General features: G+C 43.8%; 1 protein-coding gene across 2 annotated transcripts; it reads right to left on the reverse strand.

Moving 5' to 3' along the window:
• Positions 1 to 244: 244 nt before the first annotated feature.
• Positions 245 to 9,799, reverse strand: SLITRK4 (SLIT and NTRK like family member 4). 2 transcript variants are annotated; one of them, XM_036402057.1, is made up of 2 exons: positions 9,669 to 9,799; positions 245 to 6,967 (listed from the first exon to the last, which is right to left on the reverse strand). In XM_036402057.1, the coding sequence occupies exon 2, from the start codon at positions 6,915 to 6,917 to the stop codon at positions 4,404 to 4,406; it is 2,514 nt and encodes an 837-aa protein (XP_036257950.1). In that variant the 5' UTR covers positions 6,918 to 6,967; positions 9,669 to 9,799; the 3' UTR covers positions 245 to 4,403. The 2 variants fall into 2 exon arrangements, with proteins under 2 accessions (XP_036257950.1, XP_036257949.1); XM_036402056.2 differs by lacking the exon at positions 9,669 to 9,799 and adding an exon at positions 9,275 to 9,352.
• Between the last annotated feature and the right edge of the window lie 3,264 nt (positions 9,800 to 13,063).

The raw sequence follows: 13,063 nt of genomic DNA on the forward strand, positions 1-13,063 counted from the left end.
CCAGCTGAAAACTAAATTCTGCTTGTGGTAGTAATGGAAAAAAAAGTCACTGATTTTGGAGGGATTATTTGCACAACAGGAGGAAGAAAGATTTTGTTGGACAACAGAAGATGAGGAAAACTTTCTAAATTAAAGAAAAAATTGTTGATATGGTTAGAAAACATTACTGCATAACTGCTTTACAGATTCTCTCTCATCCATATACAAATAATCCAAAAGAGAATATCACAGGCACTTAACAAAGTCTAGTTTCAGAAATACAATAGTACCAAACAATTTTATTAATATTTCATACAAATTTTGAAGTCAACACTGACTAGTATTTTGATATTGATGAAGGCAAACAAAATTGATAAACAATAGGTTTCTGTGTTTTACATTGGACTGGATGTCATAAGTAACTGCCTAAATTATAAACTAACCTAAAATAGTAATGATCAAAACAGGGTAAAGCCAATACATTTTGTTTTCTTTACTTTATTTCAAAATAGAGTGATTATAAATACATTCTTGTTATATTTCCTTCCTAACTCTTTGGATGCAACCAAAAAAAAAAAAAGTCTCACTGTGCTCATTTCATACAATATCAACATACAAATCATGCAAAAGATATTATAGATATTATACCACCATCAAGTTCTGGATGTTTTTTCTTGATTCTGAAACATTTGTTAACATTATTCACAAGGCCATGCCTTTATAATTTATATCATCATTATGGCTTTAAAAAAAAAAGCATTTAAAAATATATTTATACTAGATTGTTGCATTATTGTCAATCTTGAACACTAAATGCAAAACATAAATCACCTGTTCTTGTGTTCTTGCACCGCGGTATTTGCTGTCTGATAAAATTGCACAATTTTTTTTCTTTTTCAAGGAAACGAGTACACTTTATTGATTTCATTTAAAAATGGAAACTTCTTTATAATACAATGGAGACAACAGATTATGCCAACACCTTCACTGATTTAGTTTATGTCCATGGGTCTTAACAGCCATTTTACAAGCATGGCCACTCAAACCAATATAATGAACAGACAGACCCGTTAAGCCACACCCAAGAGTCACCTTCTCAGAAAGACTGACCAGAGATTTGAATGGACATCACACTAAAACTGCTGTGCAGACACATACACCGTTTCCAAACATGGAGAAAATAACCTGACACTAAGGTTGCCATTCAAAGTAACAATTTCACAGAAAAATAGTGTTCTGCCAGCTTCTGCATTCTTCACTCATACTATTATGCCTACATATTGCACCATACATTGTAAAACACTTAGGGACAATTTCTACAGGAAGGTCCAGATTGTGCAACCTTTACTGATGCTGGTGAACCTACACTCAACTGCATAACCCCAGACGAGTCTCTGGGCTCTATGGATTATATACAATGGTTCTGAGCTGGCTTGTTCTGAAGTCAATGACAAAACTCTAGCTAAGCCCCATTCTTGGGCAGGTATCTAATTATTATCTCATGAATCGTACCCCTGCACATGATTTAGGTTGAGGTGAAATGCTTTACTGGAATTGGGGCCTCAGTGATCAGAAAACTCTGACCCAGTGTAATGGTACAGCATAACAGTTCAGTTCTTTTGATCAGCAAACAGAAGACACCACTCCAAAAACAAAAAAAAAAAAAAAAGCTCAAACAAATTAAAAATACCAAACCAAACCAAAAACTCAGAAAGAACACCCCCAGAAAACCTCACAACACAAAATGAAATAAAAAAGCCTCATTTTTTTTAGCTTAGGAAGGTATGATCATTTATCTCTGTTCTTTTGACTCAGGGCAGCACAAGTCACAAGCACATCAGTTTTACCATCACTTAGAAGTAATTCCTTACTTGCAATTTTTAATATTTTTAGCACATTGCTCTCAGGAGGATCATACAGGACATGCCAGCGAGTGTGTCAGACACCTTCTGCTTTGGCAAACCCCAGTGAACTTGGACCCATCCTCGAGGCCACACAGCTCTGTGCAGAGCAGACCAGGACCTGTCACCCTCAGCCTACTGAAGGAGCCAGCAGAGTCCACCTGGTCAGTGCACCATGGACACTCCTTAATCCACAGACAATAAATAACCTCACATGTTCTCATCCAAAACTTAGCCATGCATTATTGCATCATTGGTAAACCAGGAGCTTTTTATGCCAGAACTGCATGTGTACGCAGTATCCATGTCCTCAAAATCCCCATGACATTCTGAATCAAGTTAATTATTGTGCATGGATAGAGGCAGCTTTTTAAAGAAACTCAGCCATTAATTCATCTCTTGCAATTTTATTATCTGAAGTCATGTATATACTATGCAGTATGGAGAAAAATAATAAAACCAGTCTCTTTCTAAGCCAAAAGAGCATAAACAAATGTCTGAAAGTAGAGAAATGTTTTGTTTGCTTTCCCTTAAATAAAGAGGCAGTGCTTTTTTTTTTTTTTGGTCTATTTTGATAAAAATATACTGCAGGCTGTTTGCCAAGTATCATTCCAGAATAAGAATTTCAACTCAGTGTCACAAAGCCCTGAAATTAGAGGTTTATATTGGAAATAGCTGACACAGCCTTCTTCACAGTATTATTACTGAGTCTTGCTCTAATTTTTGCTAGCATCGAATTCATGACAAACGTTCATGTTTATATCCTACTATCTTAATTGACTAATGTATTGATTATAAAAGGTAAGGAGGGGTAAAGGTTCTGAAAGCAAAGGAGAAAAGAGGGTCTTATCCAAAGCTCATCGAGTCAAAGAAATTTTGTTAATCTCATCTCATAGATTTGCTCTAGGATGCTTTACCAATGTATCTCCATTCTCATGTCAGAGTACCATCTATCAGTGAGATACAATGGGGATTTTCCATTCTCCTACCTTTTTTCCTGGCTATTCAGATTCAGCTTTCACAAAGGCAAGCTTTTGCTCTCTAGTTGTAAGCTACACAGTCCTCTGAACTGAGACCACTATATCCATTTTGCACTATGGTTTTGAACAGGATTTGCCATATTGTTCACTGCTCTGATCAGGTTTTGCTGACTAAAAGCAGCCAGAGAGATAAGAACAGAAAACTTCTGCATGTACAATAAAAATATTCCCCTTAGCATGAATTCCTGTAAATGCTTGTGAAAAGTATTCAGATTAAGCTGTATAGAGACCTGAAAAGCAAGAAAACTGATGGCAAGTAACAGCCTGGGACACAGTACTAAAAAACTAATCAATCTATTTCAAAATGCACCATTGGTAACAGATCTGAAATAAGGTAATATGCTAATCTCACGAGAATAGTACAGAACAATTTTATTATTATTATCATTATTATTATTATTATCATTATTATCTGATCACTTAATTCTGGATGATGCTATACATTACATCCCCGGTTGCTGTTTGGTATATTGTTCTGGTTTTATTTATACTGAATGATTAATGCATTGTGATCAGGAAAACAAGTCAGGCATATTAAATACATATTAAGGAGTACATATTTTTTCCTATGTAGTATACAAAGTATTTCATAAATATGAATGATATTACAAAAATAATTTCTGCTACGCTCACACAGTAAGCACTTTGACAATTTTGGACAACCTGTTGGGGTTGCGAGAGTTTCACGTAACTGAGAAGGAACTCTAGTTTTAATTAGAGATGAGTCTTAGAACAGATTCTGCATAAATATCAAATATTTTCTTCAGATGTCACGAATACTGCAGAAGTCAGGTTGAATTATTTTCTTTCTTTCTCTCTTTTTTTTTTTAAATTTTCTGTATAGACATGTATGCTTCAAGTGGTCAGATTTATTTCATAGGTATGTAATGCATGGTATATTTTAAACACAATTTAACATTATAATTCCAGTGGTTTCAAGATGCAGCCCATAAATGTAACCAATTTACACATACTATTGAATGTTCTCTCTTTGCATGCTTGTTACTTTCCAGGTAAGCTTTAAACAGTGTCATTAGAACACCACAAATCAAAGGATTACTCCAGTTCCACCAACTTAAATCCACGTGCAGGATGAAGGACCCAGCTGAAGTACAAATATCAGTACCAGGTTTCTTGTGTTTGTTCTAACAAATCACAAGGAGACGATGGTTTGCATTTGAGATACAAAACATATATGCCTCTTGAGGTTAAATTCAGTGTAACGTGTATAAAGCATCCCTTTGGCAATAGAGTTTGCAGTATCCCTACAGGATTCCACAGGGCATGAGCTTTATGGAGTAAAATCTATTAAGGAAATTCTCCTCTACTTGACAAATCAGACACGGCTACAGTTAATCAGACACCCTTGGATACACCTGCCTCTATGCCTATCAATATAATATAGTATTTGGAAGTTAAAAGTCAACAAAAGGCACTTTCATCATTAAATAAATGTCCTCTGTAGGCAATAAGATTGTATGACCTATATTTTATTCAAAGCTGTTTGTTCTTCAAGGACTTGTAGGTAGTCAGGTGAACCTTGAAGTTTAGCTTTTAGTTCAAAATATTCACTTTTTCTTTGTTCTACTACAATTTTACTATGATTACCACCTATTAGAGATTTCTTGGCTTTTTTGTCTTGCAGTTTCTCTGGGTAACGTATTTCAAAGCCACTGACCCCTATGCTGTTGTATTCCTTTTTACTTTCAAGAAAATTTTGAATAAATACATTGGAATCCCTTCCAGGGAATAACTCATCCAGTTCATCGATTGTGCTAAGTCTTTTTCTGGAATCCACATGCAATAAATCTTTCTCCTTGTCATTCATATTTCTCAGAATGACTTTTTGCCCTGGTGGGTCAGCAAACGTGAAGCCTGTTTCAGACTCTTTCAAGCCACAGGTATGACTTTTGCTCATCTGCTCAATGGTTTGAGGAATGAAGGCCTCTGCACCCAGTCCATCTTTTTTGTTTGACTTGTGATCGTGCTTTCTTAGCTGCAGTTGCATAGAACTGCACTCTTGGTTTCCAATCCCTTCATGCTTTATGGTTGGTTTTTTGTTGCGCCGAAGCACAAAAACAAGAAGACAAAAAGCAACAAACACTGTTAAAATCAGCACAACCAATATGCTCAGGATTAGGATGGACAATGGAACTGGGCCACCAGGAGGACTCCGGACTGGTCCCGGGGGTGTTGTAAAAATAACAGCAGGCATGGGACTAGTGAACAGAGCAGATGGCTTGTTTAAAAGTTTAGGACAGAGAATCTCATTTTTCAGAGACTTAAGTTCTATGTTAGCAAACTGCACAGGTGTCTCACATTTCAATTCCTTCACCACAATACCGTCATTTAGCTTCTCAAGCCACAGTTTTAAAGCAACTAAATCACAAGTGCAGTCCCATGGATTACCTTCCAAATCTATTTGTGTAAGAGACTTTAGCTGATCAAGAACACCACTTACAGGTAAATACATGAAGTGATTGTTCCTCAGATTCAGCCTAGCAAGTGGTGCACCAGCAAAAATATAGGCTGGCAAGCTTCGCAGAAGATTGTTGTTCAGGTAGAGCAACTGCAAATTTGGCATTAAGTCAAAGGTGCCTGCTAGGATTTCTTTGATAACATTGTATTCCAAATACAGATACTGCAAATTGTGGAGGCCAGCAAACATCTCTGGGCTCAGACGCTCTATCTGATTGCCATTGAGGTACAATCTCCGTAAATTTGTAAGGTTGCGGAAAACATCTCCTTTGATCACTGAAATCCGATTGCTGCCTAAATGTAGCAAATCCAGCCCCTCAAACTCAGCGAAATCTGTAGTATCCACATCCTTAATATAATTGCCATTTACATGCAGTTTCTTGGCATTTAAAGGTTTTGGTACGAGTTCAGCCATCGATTCTATATTTCTTTCTTGGCAATTTACGCTTAATCCCAAGTCTGAAGGATGAGTTTTGCAAACACAAGGGAGCGGACAAGGAGTTAGAGGAGGCACCCTGGTCTGGTAAGATACGATCTGACTGAGATTGCGACTGGACAGTGCTTTGCCTGCTACTATCCCCGAGATCTTCGAAGGATTTGTAGTCTTTGGTGCCTTTGTGACTAATCTGTGCACTGATGTTTGAGTGGTGTGGCCGTTGGGCGTGCTGTAGCCGGGCTCCAGCTGCGAGGGAGGCAGGATGCGCACGTCAAAATCACTCCCTGTCCCCATGGAGCACAGCTCCTGCTTATTGGTCTCTTTCAGCAGCCTTCCATACAAGTCACTGGGTGTTTCACAGATAGCCTCTCCAATGTAGATGTTATAGGGCATGTTCTCCAGCCAAGCTTTCAAAGGCAACAAATCACAAGTACAATTCCAGGGGTTGTCTTCCAGCTGCAGTTCAACAATTCGCCCGATGTGTTCCAGAACTCCAATGTATGGCAGCTTCTGGATTCGATTCCCCCGTATATCCAGATGGGTTAGAGAAGCAAATCGAAAAATATTATCGGGAAGGAATGAAATCAGATTGTCATTAAGTATCAGGACTTTCAGCTTGTGAAGCTTATTGAAGGCTCCCCGTTCAATAAACTTGATTAAATTGTAGTCAGCTTGGAGATACTCCAAGTTCTCTATGCCAAGGAAAGTGTCAGCCCGGAGAATCTTTAATTCGTTGTTGTTCAAGTGCAACTGTTTTAATGCACTAAGACCCATAAAGGCCCCTCCCTCAATGTTCTGTAACTTATTGTTACCCAGTTGCAAGGACACTGCATGTGTAAAATTAAGAAAGGAATTTGGATATAGAATAATTAGCAAGTTGTTTTGAAAGTTGAGGTGGTAAAAATTAGACCATGGTGGTTTAAGCTGATTTGGTCTGTAGACTGCAACCTTCTCACAGTTGACATAGAGTACATTCTCAACTGACACACAGGAGCAAACATTGCAAATTTCCACAGATATATCAGCATCTGCAGTTGTAGAAGAAACTGGAGATGACAGAACCAGAAAGAGCCACAGAATCATCTTCTTATGATCAGCAAGCAACTTTAGGCTCCTGAACAAAGATAAAGAATCTAAAGAAGAAAGAAGGAAAGAAAAAGAAAATGTTTTTCAGTTGACATTGTTCCAAAATGTCACATGGGTTAGAAATTGTATACCACTGAGCTACTGTACCTGCCAAGTATTATAGATAAACTACAAGAACTGAATTTAAAATAACATGAAAGACTTTAACAACCAAACAAATGCATGGGAGCTGGGATGATTTCAAACACAGAATGTAAATTTCTGTAGAGAAACACAAATAACTCTCAGGTCTGTCAAATGTATTTCTCTCTCTTGTACATGCCAAGCATGCATAACTAATAAAGTAAAATAACCAAAGGAGATTCCAATTTTATGCATATTTACTCCCCTCAATTGTGCACTGCTCATACGTTGCTGTGCATTTCAGGGATATTAAACACAAATGCTGGTGTTATGCATGCCCAAACATCTAGGATGGGATAGCACAATATAGAAGGGATGGAGATGCTGACACTAAAAAGCAATGCCAATGCTCAGTATATGTGTATAAAGCAACAGCACATACAGATGTATCGCTATGATAAAGATATTCACTCAAGGGCTACATAGGCATGCACACACATTGTTTCTGTCACTTCTGATATCTAGTTTAAATAAGTAGGTGGTAAACTGACTGCAGAAATACAACTATTCACAAAATAAGATCAGCTCTGGGTGACCAATGGAAGCACTCAGACATGGAAGAAGCATGCACAAGCATACAGCCCCATCCCCAGGAATAACAATACACTGACTTGCAGGGAAAAACAAAATCACAATTTGCCAGTCTGATACTATTGAAATCTGAGAACTATTTTTCCCCCCCTAAAACATTATGTAATTTGCTCTTAATCCTGCATTGATAAGAACCCTTTGCATATAGTCCAGCCAGCTAACTGCCATTTTTTACGCAGAAGAACTCGAGCCACAGCAATTCCTCTGAGTTATAAGGTAGGGTTTTTTTCCCCCCCTTTTTTTAATAAATCAGTCAATAATCAATACATTGCACACACACACATTCCATCTTCCCATTACCCCCATTTCCCAACTTGTCCCTTTCATTTCCTGCTGTAGGAAGCCACTGAGCTGGCAGGAGAGAGCCAGAATGAAAAGTGGAGAAAGCAGGAGCCAGCTGGAGGGAGGAGAACCGGGCTAGAGGGAGACACAAGGGGAGGATGCGCCGGGGGTCCTGGCAGGGAGGGGAGAGGAGGGATGAGGAAAGACCTCAGGACAGAAGGGCAAGAGAGAGAGGAAAAGCACAGAGGAGAGAGGATAGGATGAGAGGAACGGATGGCCGAAGGAAGGGGTCAAGGGGGCCGCTTCGGGAGAAGGGGGAAGCGGAGCAGCGGCTGCCGATGCCCGCAGGCTGCCGACCCCGGCCGCGGCGAGCGCGCCCCCAGGGGCGGACCGGTGTCCCCGCGCCCCCGCCGCTCCGTCTCCCTCCCCCTGGCAGGCGCCGTCCTCCCGTATCCCTGCCTCGCCCACGCTCGAGTCCCTCTTCTTCCTCAGCCCCGGGGCCCCGGCCGGTGCGGAGCGGGCGGGCTGCGGGCGCTGCGCGGGGCTGGCGGCGGGGCGGCGAGCCCGGCCAGCAGTGCCGGCACTACCGCAATTTTTTGCCGCATCCGGCTCGGCTGGTGCCGGCTCCCCTCTGCCGTGGGCGCCCCGTCGCCCTCTGGCTCCCGGCGGGGGAGGGCGGCAGGGGCACGGGCGCGCTCGCACATCCCGGCCGGGAGCGGGCAGAGCGCGGCGGAGCAGCCCCGCATCCCCTCCGCCGTCCCTTCGCAACCAGGCACGGCCGCGCTCCCCGCCGCTGAACGCACGGGCCCCCCCGCCCCGGTACCTTTGCAAAAGTCCAGCCCGCAGCAGAGCCACACACCCCCTTCTCCAGCCCCACTGCGCAGATCCTGCCCCCCCGTCCCTCCCACACCTCCGCCGGCTTTTCCGGGCCGCCCGGCCCCGGTGCCTCCGCTCTCCCGGGAAGGATGGGAGAGGGCAGCGCTGCGCCTGGTGCCGCTGGCCGGGGCTCCGGGAGAGGCGAGCACGATGGCAGAGAGGCTCCGGCAGGAAGCCACTGGCGCCTCGTCGCGTGCACCCCCGCCTCCCCCCACCCCACCCCTCGCCGTCTTTAAAACAGCACCGGTAATTATTATAGCAATGAAAACAGAACCTTCGGAATGATTAAAAGAAATTAAAACGCCAACGTACGGGCGGCCCCGCCGTGCCCCCACCCCCGCCCGCACTCACACGCCCGGCGGGCGCTCGCCGCCCTCGGTGATGCTCCCGGCTCTCCGCGGCCAGCCCGGCACCGTCCCTACCTCGGCGCCCGGGGTCGCCGCGGCTCCGCTCGGCTGCGCTCCGCCGCTCTCCCCGCCAGCTCCGGGCTCCGGCGGCTCCGCGCACGCCGCGGGCGGCGGGGGCAGCCGGGGCGCCCGCCGGGGCCAGCACCGCCGGCCGCGCGGAGCGAGGGCAAGCCCGGCGCTGCGGAACCCCGCGGGCTCCGCCGCATGCAGCAGCCGCCCGGCTGAGCCCTGCCCCGCCGCGGTCCCCCGCACACATGCGGGGAGAGGATCCCTCTGCACACGGGCGCCCGCTCCCATCGCACTGCTCTCGCCCACCCCCTGCACGCAGCGAGCCCCCTCCCCTCGCCACACGCACACCCGCACACACACACACACACGCACATATACAGACACACATGCACGCACGCACCGAGCGCTGCTCCGCCGGGGAGGGAGACGCCGCTCCGGGGCAGCAATCCCGGCGCATCGCCACGGCCGGAGCCTCTCCCGCAGCCCGGAGGCGCCGTGCCGCCGGTACCTTTCCCGGGGAGCGCTGCGCCCCCGCGGAGCCCAGGCGGGGCGTGCGGGGCGGGAGGAGCCCCCCGGGGCGGCGGGAGCGGCGGGGCCGCGCCGGGAGCCGCGGCGCTGCCATGGGCGGCAGAGGCAGCCACAAGTGCAGCCCCGGCCGGGACGGGGCCAGGGCGGACCCCGCGCCCCAGGAGCCGCAGGGCAGCGCGGCTGAGAGAGCCGAGCGGGGGAAGGAGGGAGAAGGCAAGGAAGGACTCCCCCCTCTCTTTTCTGGTGATCTCCCCTCCCGGCTTGAAACAAAAGTAGAGGTGGAAACTGAGTGGGCAGGATGGTAACATTTGCTGCATTTAATGTGAATTGCAATTATGGAGCGAAATCGCTGAGAGGAGACATACCCGAGCCGTTCTTACGACAACGCAGCTATTTGTCTATCTCATTCTTTGTGGTTAGGTGAAATTCCTTCTCTGCGTAGGTAACAGCTGCAGTCTGATGGAAAAAATCCTCAAATGTTATGCACCGGTGCTAAACAGATTCTGCTAATTAACAACTCCTATTGACTCTAGCTTTCATAATACACTTTAAAATGGTAATGAATACCCTCAAACAAGGTGACATCGCATTCCGAAGCAGAAGAGTCAGTTAACCAAATGAAATCTTGCAAGGGGAGTTCAACTGCTCGTCCTTTACCACGAATGCTAACGTGATCCAGTTAGAAAACTGTTTATGTGCTGTACACATACCGGTTGTGAGTGCTAGTTCTGGGCAATAAACGCCAGGGAATGGAAAACAGCAACTGCTTTCTTCATTTACTGAAATGAAATAAATAGCTTGCTCCAAAGGCTGACTGCATCTAATTGAAATAATTGCAGAATGTTATTTTGCATTATGCGGTTAGACTGATACCTGAAAACAAATGCAGCTGAGACATCAATAATTTGCATATCACAACACAACTGAAAGCGATCTGTGATTAATATTCAGCCAATTAAAAACTGAAGTCTTTAAAATGTAAACTCTCTTAATTATTGAGCCATTAACAAAGTACTGTTCACATAAAAGGGGATGTGTGTATATAAAGGGCCCAGTTTAGCAGGATTTGCATATAGTTTAAGCTGAATTTTTCAAACATTTTTAAAATAATGAATTGGAGAGCAGAGGTCTAGAATAAAATTCATTTAGGAAGATAGCTGGTTTATAACTATTTTAGCAGCAGGCACAGAAATGCAGGTGTAAAGATCAAGATGCCAGTTTTGTTTAATCAGCAACCTTATCTGGATGTTAAACTAATTCCTTGCTTATTTAGTAGGTGAAAGAGCATATTGGCAGTTTCAAAGAGATCACTGCTCCCACCACATTCAAACAACTACTCAGAGACTGAATTAAACATCAAACAAGCATATTAAAATACTGTATCTCAACCAAGTAAACTATGAAATGAATAAGTATTTGAGAACTGAAATAACAGTCTAAGTAAATAATTCTTGATGTTTCTGTTATAAGTGGCTATTCCCAATGGTGTATGTTTATGGTGTTGTAGAACTTATCTGAGAAGGAAACTTAGTTATGCAGCACAATTTCATTATTAGGGTTTCAGTATGTCATATATTTCTCTTTCTAGTTTACAGTCACAAAAAATAACTTCTCCTCCAAATCTTAAGTGATTCCTAAGCCACTTGGCCTAGCCTATATCATGTCAAACTCACTAATATTTAGGCTTACATGTCAGGACCACAATCCAAAGCAAGCTGAGGGGAATTTTAAAGTATAACATAAGCACAAGTTATGGTCAAGACTGGGATCCAAGATGATGATGTGCTTCAGGAGTAAAACACTTTAAGGGGTTACATCCTAGAATCACCTGGTTGTACCCATTTTCTGAGATCCAGCTTGAGGTTCTATCACTATCAGGAGACATTTTCTGTATAGGCTGATGGCAGATAGCAATTGGAAGACAGCAGAGGCAGACAGGGCAAGTTGGAGTACCTGGCTTGGTTCCCTGAAGTTTACAAGATTACTTCAGGCTACACACCATGCCCATTTAATGTCATCTCTAACCTTTTCTTAAATTTCCTACTGTGATGGAACCTCATTCATCTCTTTTGATTTTTCCTCCTGTCTGTTGTTTGCCACAGCAGCGTGTATTTTTTTCATTCTTCAGCTTAGCAAAAGGAGAGCAAAAGCTAACAGGCAGACAGATTCATAACAGGGTTTTCTGCAGAGAGAAGTAGCTGGAGAAAAGGTAGAAATGTGACATATTCTACTTCCCACCCAAACAGACACACTCAGGGTAGCATTCAGTATTGTATCAACAATTAGGTTGTTGATAATACCTAATAAGTAGAAGGTCTTGGGAGAGAAAGGTACATTTTTACTCTGGCTACTGGCATTCATCATTAAATCTCCTCAGAAATTACAGAAGCCTCTTTATATTTTGTGTCCTTTCACATTTTTTGTGAGATCTAAGCAACATTTTCTTTTAAACACACAGACATGCTTGGTCACCTACCTCTCCCAATTTAATTCTGGGATGATGCAGGAACTTGAGACTGAAACTGAGCTTTATGTGCGTCCAAAGTCTGTCAGGAGAAGAAGCTCCCTGTAACAGAGTCATCAAAATGCAGAGGCCAGTTGAGATGCTGAGACTACTGCTCACAGCAGGAAACCTTGGAGAGCATTTTCCTCAAGCTGCTTAGCACACATGCAAACGGGGCTGCAGCTGACGGGAGGACAGTTCTGTGCAATAACTTGCCTTGTTTTCTCATCCACAGTCATTTTCTGAGTGAGGAATGAACTGACAGGAACCAGGAGCTAAACATCCTACTCATTCCTGAGCACTTCCAAGTGCAATTCAAGATGCAGTACCTGCAATCAGGCTGTATGTGTGCACACAAGTGGCAGAGAAGAGGTGCCTTCCATACATCTGCCATCATCCTACCCTTATGTTGCCTATGGATTTGTGTGCATCCTAAACGCTTTCTCCACAGGCACTGCCTTGTGCTTCTCTGCTCTCTCTCCAGTTTGTCTGTTGTCATCCTGAAAATCAAATAAGGATTAGTCCTCAGCAGTGAAAACTAACCAAAGATGCCTATGACCCACACACCCCTGGTTCTTCAAGTCAGAAGACCAAGACAAGAAATTGCAATTCCTGTGAGCAGCAGAGGAACAGTCCTTTCTTGGTCATGTCTGCATGTCTACTGGACAGCAGTGAGCAAGCCTTGTGTATCCAGATGGCAAAAACACACCTGGGAGAGAAACGGTGTGCACACATATGTATTTGGGTTGTTCTGTTTGAAATAC

Source organism: Molothrus ater, chromosome 14 (assembly GCF_012460135.2).
Source record: "Molothrus ater isolate BHLD 08-10-18 breed brown headed cowbird chromosome 14, BPBGC_Mater_1.1, whole genome shotgun sequence".
NCBI lineage: Eukaryota > Metazoa > Chordata > Aves > Passeriformes > Icteridae > Molothrus > Molothrus ater.